Source organism: Chiloscyllium plagiosum, unplaced genomic scaffold (assembly GCF_037043375.1).
Source record: "Chiloscyllium plagiosum isolate Xiang-an unplaced genomic scaffold, Cpla_swu_hap1 HiC_scaffold_13, whole genome shotgun sequence".
Lineage (NCBI taxonomy): Eukaryota > Metazoa > Chordata > Chondrichthyes > Orectolobiformes > Hemiscylliidae > Chiloscyllium > Chiloscyllium plagiosum.
In genome coordinates, this window is record NW_028270151.1 from 52,880,496 (window position 1) to 52,902,774 (window position 22,279).

The 22,279-nt window shown below is 40.3% G+C and overlaps 1 protein-coding gene across 1 annotated transcript in view; it reads left to right on the top strand.

Annotated features, from left to right (window-relative positions):
- kcnab1a (potassium voltage-gated channel subfamily A regulatory beta subunit 1a) overlaps positions 1 to 22,279 on the top strand; it is a 246,468-nt gene that overhangs the window by 133,429 nt on the left and 90,760 nt on the right. The window contains exon 3 of the mRNA XM_087993598.1: positions 17,515 to 17,552. Coding sequence (XP_087849724.1) covers positions 17,515 to 17,552 — 38 coding nt within the window. The remainder of the gene's footprint in view (positions 1 to 17,514; positions 17,553 to 22,279) is intronic.

The following is a 22,279-nucleotide window of genomic DNA, read 5'->3' on the forward strand; positions in this document are numbered from 1 at the left end:
AAAAATGTGAAGGTCACGTAAATTGGCCATGCTAAATTGCCCGTAGTGTTAGGTGCAGGGGTAAACATAGGGGAATGGGTCTGGCTGGGTGCGCTTTGGCGGGTCGGTGTGGATTTGTTCGGCCGAAGGGCCTGTTTCCACACTGTAAGTAATCTAATTTCATCCACTACCACTTACTGTCTTCTATGGGCCAGCTAATTCTGTATCCAGGCAGCCAAATTTCCCTGTATCCCATACCTTCTAAATTTCTGAATTAGTCTACTGTGGAGAGCCTTATCAAATGCCTTACTAAAATCCATATACACCACATCCACTGCCTGATCTTATTTTACTTTAATAATAATCCATTCTCTTTCACTTAGCATGTTGGAATTGGCTCTACTTTATACTTGATCTGATTGACTAAGTTCAACTGAAGTTGCATGGTAAACAGCAAAATATTCAAAATATATTCCTTGTGACTGACTGGGTGTTTTTTTTAGAGCAAAGGAAAGTCATCATTCCTCACCCTCTCGTAAGACACAAAGGCCTCAGCAACAATCATTTTTTACTGCCATTCAGCTGGTCATTGTTATAAGAGGGGAGCAAATTTTATGCTAGTAGATAATGAGATAGTTAGTCACTTAATGATCCTCTAGTCAACTGTTCCTTGTGCTTACTTTAACTCTAGTACCAAAGTGTTATGTTGGGCTAAACAAGTGCTAAACCAAAGTTGCAGTTTAAGATCCCATCATAGTAACATTGGAGGCTCTTTAACATAAAAAAAATACTGGACCAAACTGCTCAGGAAATTTACTCCCACGAGGAATTCACCTTCAATTCTCTGTTGACTATTCCACCCTGACTTTAGCTTAGATAAACATTTTTCTACTTCCTCTTTAAAAAAAAAAGTTATATTTATAAACTGATTTGTTCAGCAGTGCCAAAACCTCAGAGTCAGCAATACACAAGAAAGTGCGTTAAGTCTGTGGAGGATTAAGTGATGGTACATGAAGATTCTTGGCAGCACAGGTGAAAATTTTAAAAATGGGCTAGTGAGTTACATGCCCATTACCAGAAAGTCTGTTCATAATTTTAAAAAGTTACACATATTTTTTTCTCATGAAGAAAACAGGATATTGCTGTCTACCTTAATAAACACTACTTGCCCACCCAAATAAACAACAATTTGCCAGTTTAATAAAAGCCAATTCCTACCCTATAAACAGTGATTAGCTCTTCTGTCATGATGGGAATTGGCTTTATTATACAGCCAATGTCCATCCTAACAAATTTACTCCTGCCCACCTTAATAAACAGCTAATTCCCACCCTAATAAACAGTCATTGCTCACCCTAATAAACAGTTATTGCTCACCCTAATACCAGCTACTGTCCCCTTGAATAAACAGCTGCTGTCCACATGAATTAGCAACTGAAATCAGTTCTATAAATAGTACTGTGTTCAGGTCACTTGTTCTGCAATATTGGTAAGAAAATAGAAGAGAATGAGATTTTACACAGCACAAAATTTATGAACTACTGTATATAAACTTGTTGTTTTGCTGCCTCATGAATTCAAAAATCTTTTAAAACCAACTGATATGCATAAGAATAAAGAAATAGAAGCTGGAGTAGGCCATTCAGCCTCTCAAACCTGGTCTGCCCTAGACCTCCACGCAGCTTATATGTTGGCTCCACAAAGCTGGATTTTTGAAATATCAAGGCTTTGATGGCTATGACCTCTTCAAATCCTGTCAGTGATTCACCCCTCCCACTCTCAGGGCAGAACATTCCAAACATTCACCACCCTTTTAGGGGAAAAAAGTCTCGTGCATCTCATTTTAAATGAGAGTTTCCTTAGGCTGTCACTTTGCCCCTAGTTCAAGATTCTTCCATGAATAGAGGCATCATCTCAACATTTACCCTGTCAAGTCCCCTCAGAATCTTGTAAGTTTCAGTAAAATTATCCCTCATTCTCCAAAAATCTCTTCAGTTGTTCTTGATAAATCAACCCATTCATCTCAGGAATCAGCCTAATATGTCTATTTTCAATTGCCTCCAATGTCTGTATATCCTTTCTTAAATACAGGCACCAAATCTGTATACAACGACGAACCTGCAGTCCAACGTCTCTTTTTTTTCAGCAACACTCCCTAGGACCTTACCATTAAATGTATAAGTCCAGCCTGATTTACCTTTCCAAAATACAGAACTTCACATTTATCTAAACTTTATGTGCCACTCTTTGGTCCATTGGTTCATCTGATCAAAATCCCGTTTTTACTCTGAGGTAATCGTCTTCGCTATCCACTACACTTCCAATTCTGGTGTCGTCTGCAAACTTATTAACCATACCTCCTAGTTCACATCAAAATCATTTATATAAATGATGAAAAGCAGTGGACCCAGCACCAATCCTTGTGGCACACTGCTGATCATAGACCTCCAGTCTGAAAAGCAACCCTCCAACACCAGCCTCTGTCTTCTACCTTCGAGCCAGTTTTGAATCCAATTAGCTGGTTTTCCCTGTAGTCCATGTGATCTAACCTTGCTAACTAGTCTACCATAACGAACCTTGTTGAATGCTTTACTAAAGTCCAGGTAGATCACATCCACTGCTCTGCCCTCATCAATCCTTTGTTATTTCAAAACACTTAATTAAGTTTGTGAGACATGATTTCCAGGCACAAAGCCACATTGACTATCCCTAATCAATCCTTGCCTTTCCAAATACATGTAAATCCTGTCCCTCAGGATTCCCTCCAACTATTTGCCCACCACCAATGTCAGGCTCACCCAGTCTTTAGTTCCCTGGCTTTTCCTTCCCACTCTTCTTAAATAGTGGCACCACTTTAGTCAACCTCCAGTTTTCTGACACTTCTCCTGTGGCTATCGTTGGTACAAATACATCCATTGAATTTAGGACTGAAGAGAAAAATTAACAGGAAAAGCATATGACTTTAAAATAGTAGGGTCAGTCTTCAAAGAAACAACATGAAGTATAAACAAATTCATGATTTAGTTGTGTTAGAAGCTATTCATTTTCACATTTTTCAGACATCTGTAGATGGGGAATACCTTAAGACTGTAATCATGCTTTGTGTTAATTTTGTCCAGTTCACTATTGCATTCTCACATCACGAAATGCAAGTGGCTTAGTATTAGCATATTCGTTCATGGAACACACATGCATGAAGATCAGACAGCAAGGTATGGCCCGTTAGCCATCCAATAATGAATAGGTTTATTTGTATGTCTTGGCTCAATGATGGCACTCACCTCTCTGAGACAGTATCCCATCAAAAGAATGTTCACTCCAGAACTTTGGCTCTTAATTGAGCCTGACATTGTTGTATGGTTATGCCAACTCACTACGTTGTATGAGGTGCTGCTCATGATGAAGATTGCTGCTACCATCCAATTTACATGTAGGAATTTGTAAGGCCTCCTTGGTGTAGTGTAGTTAAAAAAACACTTCCTGTAGGACTAGTGTACTCTCTTGTAGCTAACAAGAGATTGCTTATTGCATGTTAGCAACTAGATACAAATCATATTGATACTTTATGATTGACATTATTAAAGGGACTTTGAAAAGACCAGATGTTCGGTCTCACTCCTTCAAGATACATATGAACATTCAAAAATATGAATTAGGCATTAGAGGAGGCTATTCAGCCTCTCAAGTTTTCTCTTTAATAAGACCAAAGCTGTGATTGCAACCTCCAATTCACATTTCTACTAATGGCTAATAACCTTTCAAATCTTTAATTAAAAAGAATCCATCGATCTTTGCCTTAAAAATATTCAAGGACTCTGCTTCTATCATCTTTCCAGACTTTTTACGGAGTCCCAAAGTCTCACAGCACACTGAGAGAAAAAGAATCTGTTCTTTCTTTTAAATGGATGACACCTGTTTTTTAAACCTCTATTTTAAATTCCTCTATAAGAGAAAAGATCTGCTCGACATTACCCCATAATATCACCCTCGGGATCTGAAATGTTTCAATCAAGTCACATCTTACTCTTCTAAATTTCAACAGAACCAAGCCCAGCTTATTCAATCTTTCATAGAACATAGAGCATTACAGCGCAGTGTAGGCCCTTCAGCCCTCAATGTTGTGCCAACCTGAAGCCCATCTAATCTAAACTATACATATATCATATGATCTTCCCTCCATACCAGGCAACATCCTAGTAATTCTCCTCTGAACCCTTTCCAAAACTTTCGCATCCTTCCTAAAATGCATTGACCAGAACTGTACGCAATACTCCAAGTACGGCCACACTTGTACAGTTTTGTACAGCTGCAGCATGACTTTGTGGTTCTGTAACTCAATCCCTCTACTAATAAAAGCTAACACACTGTATGCCTTCTTAACAACCTTTCAACCTGGGTGGTAACTTTCATGGATCTATGTACATGGACACCGAGATCTCTCTGCTTACCTGCACTACCAAGAATCTTACCATTAGCCCAGTACTCTGCAATCCTGTTGCTCCTTCCAAAGTGAACCACCTCATACTTTTCCACATTGAACTCAATTTACCACCTTTCAGCCCAGCTCTGCAGCTTATCTATGTCCCTCTGTAACCTACAACATTCTTCTGCACTATCCACAACTCTACTGACCTTAGAGTCATCTGTAAATTACTAACTCATTCTTATACAACCTCATCCAGGTCATTTATAAAAATTACAAACAGCAGTGGACCCAAAACAGATCCTTGTGGTACACCACTAGTAACTGAACTCCAGGATGAACATTTCCCATCAACCACCACACTGTCTTCTTTCAACTAGCCAATCTCTGATCCAAACCACTAAAATCATCCTCCGTCCCATGCCTCCGTATTTTGTGAAATAGCCTCTGTGTTTTCTGCAAGGGCTTTTGCCTGAAACATCGATTTTCCTGCTCCTCAGATAGTGCCTGACCTACTCTGCATATCCAGCACCACACTCTTGTCTCTAATCTCCAGCATCTGCAGTACTCACTTTCACTCAATCCTATCTAGTCTAGTAGCCTGTATCTCTGTATTCTCCTCGACAACATTGTGTTTTTCTTGTGTGAATACAGACAACAAATATTCATTTAGGGATTCCCCTATCTCCTCTGACTCCACACAAAAATTCCCACTACTATCCTTAATTGGCCCTAATCTTACTCTAGTCATAGAAGACCTTAGGGTTTTCCTTGATCCTATCCGCCGACTTCTCATGTCCCGTCCTAACTCGTCTTATGTCTCTCTTTAGGTCTTTCCTGGCTAACTTGTAACTCTCAAGCACCCTAACTGAGCCTTCACATCTCATTCTAACATAAGCTTTTTCTTCCTCTTGACAAGAGATTCAACTTCCTTAGTAAACCATGGCACCCACGCTTGACAACTTCCTCCTTGTCTGATAGGTACATACTTATCAAGGACCGCAGTAGCTGTTCCTTGAATAAGCTCCTGATTTTAATTGTGCCCATCCTCTGCAGTTTCTTTCCTCATCCTATGCATCCCAAATCTTGCCTAATTGCATTGTAATTCCCTTTCTCCCAGCTATAACTCTTGCCCTGCAGTATATACCTATCCCTTTCTATCGCTAAAATAATCATAACTGAATTATAGTCACTATCACCAAAGTGCTCACCAACTTCCAAATATAACACCTCGCGGTTATACTCAGTACCAAATCCAATGTGTCCTCAGCCCTCATTGGCTTGTTTACATACTGTGTCAGCAAAACCTCCTGCACACATTGGACAAATTTGGAATATTTGGAAAGTTAAAGCCCCATAACAACTACCCTGTCACTCTCACTCCTATCAAGAATCTCCTTTACCATCCTTTCCTCTGCATCTCTGGAACTTACAGAGGCCTATAGAAAATGCCCAACAGGGTGATCTCTCCTTTCCTGTTTCTAACCTCAGCCCATACTACCTCAGTAGACAAGTCCTCAAACATCCTTTCTGCAACCATAATACTGTCCTTGACTAACAATGTCAACCCCCCCACCCCCACCTTCTACCTTTTACCATCTTCTCTGTTCTTACTGAAACATCTAAATCCCAGAATTTGCAGCAACCATTCCTGACCCTGCTCCATCCATGTTTCCAAAGTGGCCACAACATCAAAATCCCAGGTACCAACCAATGCTGCAAGTTCACCCACCTTATTCTGGATGCTCCTCCTTTCCTCAATTGATAGCTCATCCATTCCAGACATTAATCCAGTAAACATTCTTTGAACTCCCTTCAATGTGTAATACTTCCTAAATAAAAGGTTAGCAATGCTTTGCACAATATTCCAGATACAATCTCACCAATTCACTGTATGATTGAAGCATAATTTTTCTATTTTTGTACTCCATTTCCCCTCTCAATAAATAGTGACATTCTCTTAACCTTCTCATACTAATCATTTATGATTATGCATGAATACTCAGATCCCTCTGTATCTCAGTGTTCTGCAATCAATCACTACTTTGATCAATTGCATCTTTTTTTATTCTTCCTGCCAATGGACAGTTTTCTACTTTCACTACATTATACTCTATTTGACATATCTTATCCCATTTACTTAGCCTAGGTCAATCTGTTTTGTAATTTCTTTGTGTCCTTTTCACAATCCACTTTTCTACCTCTGTCATCAGCAATTTTAGTAACCACACGTTTCCTTCCTTTCATATAAGTCATTTGTAAAATTGTAAACAATTCAGGTCCCAGCACTGATCCCTGTGGCACACCACTTGTTACATCTTACCATGAAAGATCCTGAGCTGTTTTGCTACACAACCATTTGATGTCATCGTAAGTGGGTAGTCCATTCCAGACACCTACAGATCCATCAACAATAGACATCTCGATGCTGCAAGGTTATAAGTGCCATATTTTGGATAAGTCATTAATCTGAACCTTCATCCAGGACAATGTAACAGATTCAGTGCCTGTCGACAAAAACAAAAAGAGAATTTTTCTATGCCCTTTTCAGCATAAATCCTTTGAGCAGCAACCCAAAAAACAGACTGACAGGTCCTCAATCCCATTTGTATTTGACCTTTCCAAATGAACACTGACTGCTTTGTTCATCCATAAAACAACAATGATGTTTCAAAAATGATTTATTGCCCATGAAATGTGTTTAGAATATTCTGAGTGTGTGAAAGGTGTGGTACAGATTAAAGTTCTTCTCTACCAACATTTCGTAATGTTCCATGAATAATGAACACATTGATAAGATACCTGATGATTCTGGAACTGTGACCAAGGATGCATTAGTGCCTTTTAGATAAGGGTAGAAGAAATGAGAGAAAATCTGGGCACATGGCTGTATCTGTGTTGTGCTGTGGTCCTTCTGTCATACAGATCATTTTCTGGAGTTTGCCGTGTGGCATTCTTTGGCAATTCTATGGCCATACAGTCAATTACATTGCACTTTTTATTTTTGATTGAACTTTTTTTTAACAAATGTATATGTTGGAAATTTTAACAAATGTAAATTATTAATAAATGCCAATAGGGGAAGTGATGGCCTAGTAATATTATTGCAAGACTATTAATCCAGAAACTCAACTAATGTTCTGGGAATTTGGGTTTGAATCCCACCATAGCAGATGATGGAATGTGAATTCAATAATTTAAAGAAAATATTTGGAATTAAGATTTGAGGGAAGATTATGAAGCTATTGCCGATTATCAGGAAAAATCCATTTGGCTGAGGAAATCTGGCATCCTCACCTGGTCGGGCCTACATGTGACTCCAGATCCACAGCAATGTGCTTGACTTTCAACTGGAAGCCACTCAAGGGCTGTGAGGAAAGGGCACTGTTGGCCAATCAGGAACACCGACGTCCCACAAGTAAATAAAACAAGATGTGAATAAGTTCCCATAAGACATTCCATAAGTTCCCATTTCCACCATAGACGTGGGGAGGATGAACTCCATAACATGCAAACACACTGTCCTGCCAATATAAAGAATTTGAATTAAGCTTCCCCATTTCAGTCAGCAGTAAGGTGCAGATGATTTCCAGTGAGCAGCAATTGAAGAAAGGTGTGTCTGTTTATACTGCATGGGTATATTCACAAATGCAATGATGGCAGTGTTTCAATTGATATTTTGTCTTTTCATTAAAGTGATAGTCATTCACTGGCTTATATACAGGAATAACGATCATGAGGTTGACTGGTTGGTGGTCAGTCATTGGAATTTTTAATGTATTGCACTGTTGTGCTTCAACTGGCATTCAATGATCTTTAGCAATGTCTTGAGGTAAAGAACAAAGAATAGTACAGCACAGGAACAGGCCCTTGCCCCACCAAGACTATGCCAACACACATGCCTAATCAAAACTAAAGATCTCTTGCTTCTAAATGGTCCATATCCCTCTACTCCCTGCCTCTTCATATATCTTCAAGATGACTCTTAAACAATGCTATTGTATCCACTTCCACCACCTCCTCTGGCAGCACATTCCAGGCAAAAGCTACCCTCTGTGTAAAAAAACTTACTTCTTACATCTGCCTTAAACTTATCCCCTTTTTCACTAAACATATATCCCACATCATTGACATTTCTACCATATGAAAGACTATCTGTTCTATCTATACCCGTCATACTTTTCTAACTTGTATCGGGTCGCCCCTCAACCTTCGACATTCAAGTGAAAGCAAACCAAGTTTGTCCAATCTCTCCTCATAGTCAATATCCTCCAAAGCAGACAACATCCTGGTAAACCATTTCTGTACCCTCTCCAAAGCCTCCACATCCTTCTGGCAGTGTGGCGATCAGAACTGTACACACGGACTAATCTTTTTGACTTTGATCCTGACCCAAGGAAAAGATACACATTTTGGACTGCGTGTTTTGGACTTTTATTTAGATGGATATCGCTGTATGGCTGTAACCAAGTGCAAGTACAAAGATACTTGGCTTGCAAAAGCGAGAAAGAAGCAAAAAGGTAAGTTAATCTGATTCCCTATGCCAAAATTGTAAAATCATTTTGATGATTTTCCATCACTTTGTTCATTGTTAAGACAAATGAATTTGGAAGGACTTAAACAGGCCTTACTCCGAGGGAACCAGGAACTGATGAGGCACAACACTTCTGAAGTTTCAAATCTGAACTGAATTTTTCAATGTACTTCATCTGCTAATTGGTTGCGGCTGAGAAATTTTGTTCTTTCACGAAATATGGTTGTTGTTGTTAAGGCCGGCATTTATTGTGATCCCTCATCGTCCTTGAGGAAATGGTGCTTGGTCATTAATTGGAATAGCTGCAAACCATGTGGTGCAGGTATACCCATACTGCAGTTAACCCAAGTGTACCAGTCAATACATCAACTGGTTCCAATAAGTTTTGAATAGTCACAGTTAAAGGAAATTGGGCCATTGAGGATACTAACTGGGTACCAGGTTCTCCTGGAGAATTTTGAAGGGTTACTAGTTAAACTAAAATATAGAACCTCCAAAGGTTAACATTGTTAGGGTTACTAACTGAGCCAATGGCAAACTGGCATAGGAGAAATAATGGTGTTAAATCCTGGCTTAAAGATTAACACTGCAGGAACAGGTTACAATTCTTAAGGCACCGGCATCTGTGCAGGGATAGAAAGGAGTGGCTTCAGTCAGACAGGCTTTATTTGATCCATACTGCTTTCAGTGTCCTGGCAAATCAAATAACTGGGTCTGTAGAAAGAACTTTAAACTAATTAGATGGTGAAAGCATAGGCTTGCAGGGAAAAAGGAGAGGCTGGTACTGCACAGCAACTATTTTAACAATTAAACCCAGGGTGAAACAGAGGAGGACAGAGCATATAAACAGAAAGCAACAAATTGAGACAAAAAGGGATCAAAAACTAAAAAGGCAACACCTAAATGGCTCTTTATGTGAATGTTTACAGTAGTTAGTACTGTATAAATGAATTAATGGCATAAATAACAGTGAACAAGTATTATCTTATGGCTATCATGGAGACATTATTACAAGGAGATTGAAGCAGGGATCTAAATGTTCAGGGTTATGTATCATTTTGAAAGGACAGGCATGAAGGGAAGGGTGCTGGGGGTAGCTTTCTTAGTATTTTAGCAAGAAATAATCTTGGGTCAGAAAATATAGAAGTCATATGTATGGATGTAAGGAATAGCAAAGAGAAGATCATACTAATAAGCATTGTCTATAGACCCCCTAACAGTAGCTGTGCTATAGGACAAAGAATATATCATGTAAAACAGATGCTTGACTTTCATCTTTATGTTGACTTAAAAGATAAAATTGATAGAGATAGCCAGGAAGAATTCAAAATATATTTGAGATGGTTTTCGCAAACAATATGTGGATTCAACTAGGTATAGGTTACTTTGGATTTGTCAATGTGTAATGAAGCAGGTTAATAAATGATTTTAGAATGAAAGATCCTCGAGGACCACAACAAAGTAGAATTTAGCATTCAGTTTAAGAGTGAAAAAATTGGTTTGGAAAGAACTGTGCTAAACTTAAAAAAGAGTAATTTCAAAGAAATGAAGGCAGAGTTAGCTGCTGTGGATTAGGGAAGGAATTCAGCAGAAAAAATGGCTGATAAACATAGGCAGACATCTAAAAAAAGAGTCCTTGACTCAGCAAAGATATATTCTAAAGAGAAAGAAGAATTCCAGATAAATTAACTATAGTTAGCCAGGGAAGTTAAAGATAGTATCTAATTGAAAGAAAACATATAATGTAGCAAAGATTTGTGGTAAATCAGTAGATAGGGAATGTTTTTTAAAAGTCAATAAAAAAATCCAAAAAACGAGTAAGAAAATAATCTATGAGGCCAAACTAGCTAGTAACGTAAAAAAGAAGCCACCAAAAATGTGCAGGTCAGGGTGAATTGGCCATGCTAAATTGCCCATTGTGTTCAGAGATGTGTAGGTTAGGTGCATTAGTCAGCGAAAATGTAGGGTTATAGAGTAAGGGAATGGGTCTAGATGGGATACTCTTTGAAGGGTCGGTGTAGACTTGTTGGGCCAAATGGCCTGTTTCCACACTGTAGGGATTCTATGAATATTCCAAATGTGGCCCAACTAAAGTTCTGTAGAGCTGCAACATATAAGGTAATTCTAATTTTCAATGGACCTGCACAGACTGCTGCCTGTTTAACTTACTAATGAGCTGAAATTGTCATGGGACATAACTGCATATCTTATTAATATTCTCAGTACATCCCAGGGCCTTTATTCTCATATAATTCGAACTAATGTAGATAAAAACAAATTGTTTTAATTTGACTGCACCTATAAATCTCGAAGCCTCAATTTCAAAATGCAAAATCAAACAAGCCTTAAATGGAGATCAAGATTGGACGAAATAGTTTTGTGGTGAGTTTATTAACAACATTTACAATAATTCCTTTCAAAAAAAGGAAAAAATCTTGTCAGAAACAAAATCAAAATCTATGGTGATTAAACAAAAACAAAAATTGCTGGAAAAGCTCAGCAGGTTTGGCAGCATCTGTGAAGCAAAATCAGAGTTAACATTTTGAGTCCAGTGATCTTCCTATGGACTCAAATGATCAAATACTGTTGGAGCGACAATGGCTGTGAATTTCCTTGGATTCCTCTGTCTCTGACATTGTAATTCCATCGGAAATGTGGCTCAGAATCAGAGTTATGTCACTCCCTGCTGAGGTTATGGTGGTGGAGTAGGAGCAACTCGAAGGAAAGTCCCAGGCAGTGGCTCACATGATGCTAGGTCAGAGGAAGAATGTTATATGCACAAGGCAGCAGGTCAGATTTGAAAGTGGATAAATATTCATGGGTTTTGTTCAATTAATATTGTCACTTGTGGTGAATAAGATATGACCTCACCTTTGGAATATTAAATAATTGAAACTAATCTATTAAAGTGTATGTGACTTTTTTCTAACTTGATGCTTTATCCCTTTTGGTCATCTATTTGTGCTGTTGGTGGAATATTTATGAAGGCCATTCTTTTGGGCACAACTAAGGTTCCCTTTATTTCAAAATGTTTGTGTAGATGACTCACCTCAAAATCAATTCCAATTCAGAATCTCTTAGTTTGTACTGATTCAAATATCACAAGATCAACATGAGTTAAGTGCCTTTTCAACATAAAGTCCTGGGGTAAACTTGTTCTGTAGTACTGAGTTCTAGTGCTACATAATGTTGACTCTGTTGTATTTCTTTATAAACTTTAGAACTTCATAATGTCAAATATTTATCCATAAACTTTGCTGAATTGAGTTGAAATCCATTTATCAGACACGTGAATATCAACAGCTACTTGCATTCAGATAATACCATGTCATCTTTTACAGAAAAGTAACTTAAAACTGAAAAAAAATCAAAAGAACTTCCACAAAATTGATACCAGATGAACACCTAAACCTCTGGGAATATTCTTATTTTATAGAAAGATACCTTTTAGAAGTCCAAACATTTTGATTCTTTATTAATCTGTTGTATATGAGCAGCTTTTTTAAAAATGTAATTACTCTAGATTGGATTCTTCTTTGATTTAATTTTACAAGTATAATTTCTGAGCATGTATATATTTCAAGAAGCGGGCATAGAGTGAGCAGGGACCAATTTGCTTATCTGAAATCAAAATACGGCAGTTGCTGAAATTTCATAATACTACTCTGTTACACATTGAGTAGGCTATTATGCATTACCAGACCAAAAAGAACATGCTCCTGAATATCTCTAGGCTGAATTTTACAGAGTATGGGAAGTCCCAGTGTTGGGCTGAGAGCAGAAGGCAACCCTACTTTGGCTGCCACTTGCAAAATGTTACTGAACAATCAAAACCTGCATGTCACTCATGTGAAATCAAGATTGAAACCTCATTGCATCAATTTGAAAATCAACTACATAATAAGAACTGAAACCGAAATAGATGGCTCGTAAAGGGGAGGAATAAGTACTTTGTTTGCAAAGGGAGTGGAAGGTAGCACTGGAATATGAGCCCCTATGATAGGCCATTGAAATCATCATTAATCAAGTGATTGAAGAATGCTAGCTGTACGTCTTCTATTAACCGTTAATCTGGAAGTCACCATTCTTTAACCGATCAAATTCCCACTTATAATATTGAGGAGTATACTGTGCATGCTAAATGTCACCTTCTGATCCATGAGCTCAACGAAACAAGGCACACCATCACAGTTCCATCTTTTCAAATGGCCAAGGCACGAAGTCTTAAGGATTTGAGGCCTCTACATGACAATTGCTATATTTTATGATAAATACCAGTGAGCCTGTCACCACTTAACTACTGAGGTGGAATGGAGAGGTGGGCATTTGCGAGGTTGGGGAGCTCCTCACAGCAGCCTCATCTCAACGGCAACCTTACCTGAATAAATATCACAGAACTCTAAATTCTTTAATAACCCAATACATTAGTTCTGTTCAATACTACCATCTGAGAAGGCATGATGTGCAACTTCAGTGTGAAGGATATCAGGGCACACTAACACTCTATAATCTGTTTCAACTTTCTCACAAGTGTCCATCTGCTGAGCACAGAATAGCCACTGATAATCCAGTTGTTCAATGGCAATTCCAAGTCTAAGAAAGAATAGACCCAGAAGGCAGCAGAGGAGAGGTTGTGCAAGCACAGGAAGCACTGTAGGCACTACTGGATGACAATCAGCTTCCAGAGGGTGAAGGAGTAGGACAACGTCCCCTCACAAAGAAGCTGCTGAGTTCATGGTATATAACTGGCCTATAGCTATCCGCAAATGATCCTGATACAATATCAAAGGAGATTAGGAATGTCCTGACCCATTGTGAACCCACTATCTAACATCTATGACAGCTATTGGACAAGTACTTGTACTGAATAGGACATGGTGGCAATCACATCCTGCCAGCCCACAAGGTTAGAGCTGCCTTTCATTTCTTTCCCAGCAAATCAGATCATTGAGCACATGGAGACCTCTATATCATCTCACAACCCTCACATCACTGAAGGATTGTTTGGCAGAATACAATTACATTCTGCCATTACACTGTCAGTCAAATTTTTTTCACCTTGCTTGCTTACCCTGGGCACTGGGTGCTATCAGTTGTATCCATGTATCTTTCAGTATGCCTATCATGAGCCAGCATTGCTCAAGAACAGAAAAGGTTTGCATTCCCTAAATATTCAACTGACTTCTGATCATGTCAGCTGGAATTTAGAGGGCTGTCCGAGATTTGCAGGGAGCTGTCATGATGTGTGCACATTGGAGCATTTACAGGTACCAGCCTCTTTCTAAAGCCATCAGCTAATACATGAATGGTTGATGGGATACAAAGGCTAACATCTTCAAATCTGATGCCTTTATGAAATTTTCAGACTGCCTCAGAGCAAAAGTACAATTCTGCTCACGCTCAATCGTGACCATTGTAGAGCAGACTGTAGATCTCCTTAAGATGAGGTTCCTATACCTGGAATGGTTAAATTGTCCAGTTAGGAACAATCAGAGTGGTGTGCCAGAATCTGAGTCACCAAAGAGGGGATGTGTTTGGATGAGGAGAAATTACAGGAGTGAATGGAATCCTCCGAGGATGAAGAATCTTGAACTCATAGAATCCCTATAGCAGGTCATTTGGCCCATCTGAAGAGCATCCCACTCTGACCCACCCTCTCACCTTATATCCATACCCTGCAGTTCCCATGGTTAATCCACCTAGCCTGTGCATTCTTGGACGCCTTGGGCAATTTAGCATGGCCAATCCACCTAGCCTGTGCCTCTTTGGACTGTGGGATGAAACCTGAGCACCCCAGGGAAACCCACACAGACATGGAGAGAATGTGCAAGCTTCACACAGACAGTTACCCGAGGGTGGAATCAAACCCAGTTCCCCAGTGCTGTGAAGCAGCAGTGCAAACCACTGAGCCACTGCGTTGCTCATATGGCCTTTGAGAGGGTTCAAAGAGATGAAAACAGATCTGTGGTCAGGACAGAGCTCAAGAGGCCAGAAATAGCCCATCGGTATGTAATTCCAGACTGACTAAACAGAGCGGAGACTTTCAATATGCTAGTTGTAATATGAGTTGCTCAGCTGTCATACAACTGGCTGCTGGGTGTCTACCACGTTTTTAGTGGCTTGAGTTATTGTTCTTGTTCTTTGCTGTATTGGATAAAAACTTCAGTTGTTGTTTCAAATATAGATCTGATATACTCACCTTGTGAAAGGTAAAGTGACAGCACAATATTTTTCCCTCGAGCAATGTTGGTGATTAAGCAGTCGTGAAATAGTGAGCAATTCCATTAGTTTGTTCTGGTCCATGTCAATGCTAACATAGTTCATGTGCCTAAGACATGTGAATAATTTCAGGGAGTTTTCCTTATAAGTGATTGTGAATCCCCATCCCTTCAGTGCTTCATATTATAATGAGATTGCCCTGGTCTCTTGCTATTCCTCAGCATCTGATCACGCTCAGATGGCAATTTGGACAACTGCTCACCGAAGATCATTACTGAGTAACAATGACCACGTGAGTTGATCATTGGCCATCTCACTGATTATAATGCTACAAAGTTTGTTTGAGGAGGGTATGTGTAGGACAAACACTTGCCTTGTGAAACAGGTGGAAGCATCACAGATACTCCATCTCTCAGTAAGTGTGAGAGGCAAATTAGGAGAGAATAACCAACGTTTGGATGTTTACAACATAGCACATCCTTTTACTGATACTCCACATCTTTCCAATACTTCTTAGTACAATGAGTGCAAGAAGACTACAGCAAATGTGAAAATAGTGTAAATGAATATATTTTACAAAAATGACATGTTTGCCAATTGGTTGAACACCTGTGCCGCTGATATGGCTTGATAAACCTGAGCAGTTGAACCCTGGCAGTTTTCAGGTTAGGTGTCCCAGGCCTGTTTAGCGTTCTCTGCCAGATGCAGGCTCACTCTCCTTGACCTGAACTGTTACAGACGTTGACATCACAGACCTGGAGATATGGAGGGACAAGGCACCTCTAGACTGTCCTGAGAAGAAGCTTTACTCCTCCTGACGATATCTGATGGAACCACTTGGGTTGAAGGGGCACTAGAAGTGAGTTGAGATCCCTTGTCTCCCTTGTTGCCCTGCCCTTGATACCATCCTGTGTAAGGCTTGGATCTGCAAGGTGACCACTACTCTCTTTCCGAGGAGACAGCCATAAGTTCACAGAGTGCTAGAGTTAGAATGAGTAACGGCCCAGTGCATTTGTTGCAACAAAGCAGGGACGGTGCCAGTTACCCTTCCAGGGTATAAGAAATCATTGATCTTGTTTCTGGCACCATTGGCTGTCGCTTTTGTGGAGGCCAGTGGAATGGAACCTGCTGTGATTCTGTGCCTGGGCTAGATGGGCTGATGACTGGCCTCCTGATGCAGTCAATCATGAAACGGACTGATCTCCTCTCAGTGATCCTGTCTAGCATTTTCAGGCCAGTCTCTACAATACGTGAAACCATTTGGCTTTCTTTGGAGCCCATTGTTCAGGTTAACCACCACAGGGTGAGAGGTAAATCCTGGCTTGAAGTGCCTGTACTGAGGCCCATCTGCCCTCTCAATATGTTGTCTGGGTCTTCAAACCCAGAATATCCCACCAGCGGTGAGAATTTCTGACTTAGTTGCCACAGTCCAAAGATGTCCAAATAGACAAGGTCTTTTCCCGGGGGTGGGGGAGTCCAGAGCTAGAGGGAATAGGTTTAGGTTGAGAAAGTAAAGATATAAAAGGGGCCTAAGGGGCAACTTTTTCACACAAAGGGTAGTGCATGTACTGAATGAGCTGCCAGAGGAAGTGGTGGAGGCTGATACAATTACAGCATTTAAAAGGCATCTGGATGGTTTTATGATTAGGAAGGGTTTGGGGGTTGTGGGCCAAGTGCTGGCAAATGGGACAAGATTAGGTTAGGTTATCTGGTTGGCATGGATGAGTTGGACAAAAGAGTCTATTTCCATGCTGTACATCTCTATGACTCTGTGACTCCATGTGCAGGTTAGGTGAATTGGCCATGCTAAATTGCCCATAGTGTTCAGGGATGTGCAGGCTAGGTGGGGTGGCCTTGGAAAATGCAGAGATAGAGTGGGGGTGGGAGTCTAGGTGGGATGCATATGTGACATCTACTCCCTATAATAGTTGATGATCTACAATGAGAGCTGAAATGAAAACAAAATGATTAGAAATAGTTAAGGATGATTAAAAAACATGTGATATAAATGTTCAGGAAGAGTTTTTCGAAGATTAGGCTCCAGGTGGCAGCCAGTAATGACTGACTAATGGGATGTACAGAGATATGGAGACCATTAGTGTCTGAGGCCACAGCCAAAAGCCGCAAGAGTTTGAAGAGGGAGTTTGTACAGTTAACGTTGGCTATGAAGATGGGAAGAAGCAAGAGCAAAGAGAAATTTAAAAAGAAACATTACAGTTTAGTAATGTTCTCACTAACAGGTTGTTTTCATTGAATACATTTTAAAAATATACTGATAACCTGTTAGCTCATTTCATTTACATCGCCTCCAAGTAACATATCGTTTGACAATATATTTCTGTCTTTTCTTTCTTTCTAGGAACCTGGGTGACATTTGGAGGTCAGATTTCAGATGAGGTAGGAAGAGTTTTATTCATTTAAGAATGTGACAAAGTGATATTTGAGGGGAAAATCATATCACATTTGAAACTAACATTTCTAAAAGAATTATAATTTAAGACAGGCTTGTATCTGTTGTGAAATGTGAAATTCCAAGTTACGGTTTCCCCTGGGTTCTGGAAGGGATCTTCCCTTTATCTGTAAATATTGAACAGAGGCAAGTACTTTGAGAGGTGGTATAGAAACAACTTCTGTGAAGGAGGACCAGGAAATTTAATGGACTGGGAGTTAGAGGCTGAAGGTGAAAGTTTTAAAAAAGAATTCCTTGATCACCTACAGAACTATAAGTGTTCTCACTAGCCAGAGTTTCTGCAGAAACTAATCCAGGTTTAAGGAAGAGCAATCCCAGGAACATGTCCATCTCTTCTAGATATCTGGGGAATTAGTGGAACGTGGTTCATGGAGTGAAGGGTTCCTGGTTTTCCTCCCAATCTTTCAGAAATTTTGCAACTTTTCCCACACCAGGTATTTCCACCTTTTATTATTTTTATTATTCAGAAGCATGAGATGAAAAACATATTTAAATGATGTGTTATACTCATATAGATACAAAGTATTTTTATCCCCATTTTCCCCTCATATCCTTTGGATGCCCAGAGTTGGGAACTAGTCATTATAGGGTTAATGTATATAGTTTTAGCAAAACATCTTCATTTTTGTACTCTCACTTTATTTATAGAGTCCTTTGGAAATTTAAGCTTCAGTCTGATACATTTCGTGCTTCGGTATAATACATTTTACAATCGTACTTCGTCAGGCAATTAAACAAAACTTAATTCATCGTACCATGCAGCCAACTCTGCTTCTTTGAACCTGGCCCATGACAATATCTAAACTGCATCAAAGATATTAGTTTTGTAAACAACAAAAAAAGCACAGCAATAAATATTTTGAATTTAATCACACTTTCAAATATCTAGCATGGAGCATATAATTGGAGAGCAAAATAATGCAAACGGGGGGAATCTGAAATATAAACAGCAAATGCTGTAAATATTCTGCACATCTGGCAGCATCAGTGGAGAGAGAAAATCAGTCAATATTTCAGGTCCACATCTGCAGTAGTTCTGATGAAAGGTCACTGAAACTGCCTCAGAACATAGAACTGAACAGCACAGTACAGGCCCTTCGGCCCTCGATATTGTGCTGATCTTTTATCCTACTCCAAGATCAAACTAACCTACATACCCTTCATTTTACTATCATCCATGTGCCTATCCAAGAGTTGCTTAAACATCCTTAATGTATCTGACTCTGTTACCACTGCTGGCAGTGCATTCCACGCACCCACCACTCTCTGTGTAAAGAACCGACCTCTGACATCTCCCCTAAACCTTTCTCTAATCACCTTAAAATTATGCCCCCATGTGATAGCCATTCCCGCCCTGGGAAAAGGTCTCTGGCTATCCATTCTATCTATGCTTCTCATCACCTTGTACACTCCTATCAAGTATCTCTCATCCTTCTTTGCTCCATTGAGAAAAACCGTAGCTCCTTCAACTTTGCTTCATAAGACATGTCCTCCGGTCCAAGGCAGCATTCTGGTAAATCTCCTCTGCACCCTCTTAAAGCTTTCACATCCTTTCTACAATGCGGTGAGCAGAACTGAATACAATATTCCAAGTGTAGTCTGACCAGGACTTTATAGAGCTGCAGCATAACCTCATGGCTCTTAAACCCAATGCCCCTGCTAATGAAAGTCAATACACCATATGCCTTCTTAACAACCCTATCAACTTGGGTGGCAACTCTGAGGGGTCTATTGATGTGGACTCCAAGATCTCACTGTTCCTCCACAATGCCAAGAACTCTGTCTTTAATCCGTAATCTGCATTCAAATTTGACCTTCCAAAATGAATCACTTCACACTTTTCCTGGTTGAACTCCATCTGCCACTTCGCAGCCTAGCTCTGCACCCTGTCAATGTTCTGTTGCAACTTCCAACAGCCCTCCACAGTATCCACTACTCTACCAACCGTCATGTCATCGTCAAACTTACTAATCCACCCTTCCACTTCCTTATCCAAGTCATTTATAAAAATCACAAAGAACAGAGGTCTCAGAACAGATCCCTGCAGAATACCACTGGTCACAGAGCTCCAGGCTGAATACTTTCCTTCTACCATGACCCTCTGTCTTCTATGGGTGAGCCAATTCTGTATTCAGACAGCCAAATTTCCCCATATCCTGTACGTCCTTACTTTCTGAATAAGCCTACCATGGGGAACCTTTTCAAACACCTTGCTAAAATCTATGTACACCACATCCAGTATGCTACATGGTGTTGTGACATCCTCAAAGAATTCAATAAGACTTGTGAGGCATGACCTGCCCCTCACAAAGCCATGCTGACTATCTCTAATTAAACTATACTTTTCTAAGTAAGCATAAATTCTGTCTCACAGAACCCTCTCCAATAATTTGCCCACCACCAACATAAAACTGACTCATCTGTAATTCCCAGGATTATCCCTATTCCCTTTCTTGAACAAGGGAATAACATATGCCACCCTCAAATGATCTGGTACTGCTCCAGTGGACAGTGAGGACGCAAAGATCATTGCCAAAGACACAGTAACTTTTTCGCTCGCTTCCCAGAGTAACCTTGGGTATATCCCGTCTGGCCCAGGGGACTTATCTATCCTCATGTGTTTCAAAATTTCCAGCACATCCCCTTCCTTAATATTAACATGTTTGAGCATATCAGCCTGTTTCATGCTGTCCTCACAAACAACAAGGTCCCTCTCACTAGTGAACATCGAAGCAAAGAATTCATTAAGGACATCCTCTACCACCTCCTACTCCAGGCACAAGTTTCCTCCACTATCCGTGATTGGATCTACCCCTACTCTGGCCATCCTCTTGTTCCTGACATAACTGTAGAATACCTTAGGGTTTTCCTTAATTCTACCTGTCAAGGCTTTTTCATGCCCCCTTCTAGCTCTCATAAGTCCATTCCTCAGTTTCTTCCTGGCTACCATGTAACCCTCTAGAGTCCTGTCTAATCCTTGCTTCCTCACCTTACGTTAGCTTCCTTCTTCCTCTTGACTAGATGTTCCACATCTCTTGTCATCCCAGGTTCCTTCAGCCTAACATCCCTTCCTTGCCTCAGTGGGACAAGCCTATCCAGACCTGCAGCAAGTGCTCCCTAACCAACCTCCACATTTCTGTCGTGCATTCCCCTGAGAATATTTGCTCCTAATTTATGCTCCACAGTTCCTCTCTAATAGCTTTATAACTCCCCCTCCCCCAATTAAATATACTTTCCCATACCATCTGCTCCTATCCATCTCTGTGAGCATTTGCTGAGCATTCCCATTGTTTCAATTGAAGCAAAATAATCCCTTTACCAACCCAACAAACAATCAGACTTTTTTGAGCCTCTTATTCTCCTTTTGCAAGATACCCATTTGCATCTGCCTGACTTCTGATTTGGCACAATTTCAAAAAAATGTTAAGGAAACATAACCAGCATGCTGAGCATAAAAAAAAGTGTCAAAGCAATTTATTGGTAATGTTTAAATAAAATGAGTAATTCATAAAAAATTGTCATTAAAAAGGAACAAGCCAAAATCTGTTTTGGCTTCTTGCTGAAGATGCAGAGGTAGAAGTAAAGACAGACGAGGTCCCACATCCTGGTTACCAGGGAGGGGACTGGGGCCAAGCAAAGGAGTCAGGTTGAATTTGCTTTTGCCCTGGTGGCACACATTCCAAGCTGGCCTCTGCAGTAGGAAGCAAGTTGACTTTCAGCCTGGCTCTTCCTCCTATGCTGGCTAATTTCATGGATAGAGGCAAAGGTTGTAGGGAGGGCTCCATGACTCTTTCTCTCACATGCTCTCATTGAAACACTCAATCTTTCACACATACCCTCTCAGTCACTCTCATACTCATTTTCTTACTCTCCCTCTCATTAATTCTCTCACTCTTTAACATTACACCTTTGGGAGGGAAAGATTCAGTTCAGGAAGTGGGGTCCAGAAGTTGAGTGGGGACCAGAAGTTAACTGTTCGTTAAAAGGGAGATTATGGTGGGAGAAGGAGTCACCATCTAATGGCAAGCATTGATGGAAGATCCATATAAAACAGGCCATGTCACTGAGTGCACTCTCTACAGGCAACAGCTGTGGTGCACGGACACTGTCCCATTCATATTGCATTCATACCTCTAAGTACAACCAGACAATGACTGCTCAAGAGACAAAAGCCATTCCCACCAACTCATTTGTTATGGAGCAAGGAGTCATCAGACAGATCATAGAGCCACCATTACTATGCTAGAATAGGGACTGGGATTTTATTAAAAGGCTTGAAAATCAGCCCCACGCTGACTGAGGCAGACAGCAAGACCCTAGGCAGAATGTTGTCAGCAATGGCCAGTGTAGAGGCCATCACTGGGATTTTCATCCAGTTCAGGGCTGTGACCCATCCCAATCAAAGAACCAGATCCTTGGCAGCCTCAAGGCATCATCAATGTAGATTGCCACAAATGAAGCTGCATGGAGATGAAGAGGATGCTGCCAGGTTGAGGCAACTCGAAGGCAAGGTAAGTATTTTTTAACTGTCAGTGCCAGGTGGGCATGCCTTGGTAACCCTCTTGCAGCCAAGTTGGAGCTATGATTTGGAGGTGCTGGTATTGGACTGGGATGTACAAAGTTAAAAATCACACAATGTCAGGTTATAGTCCAA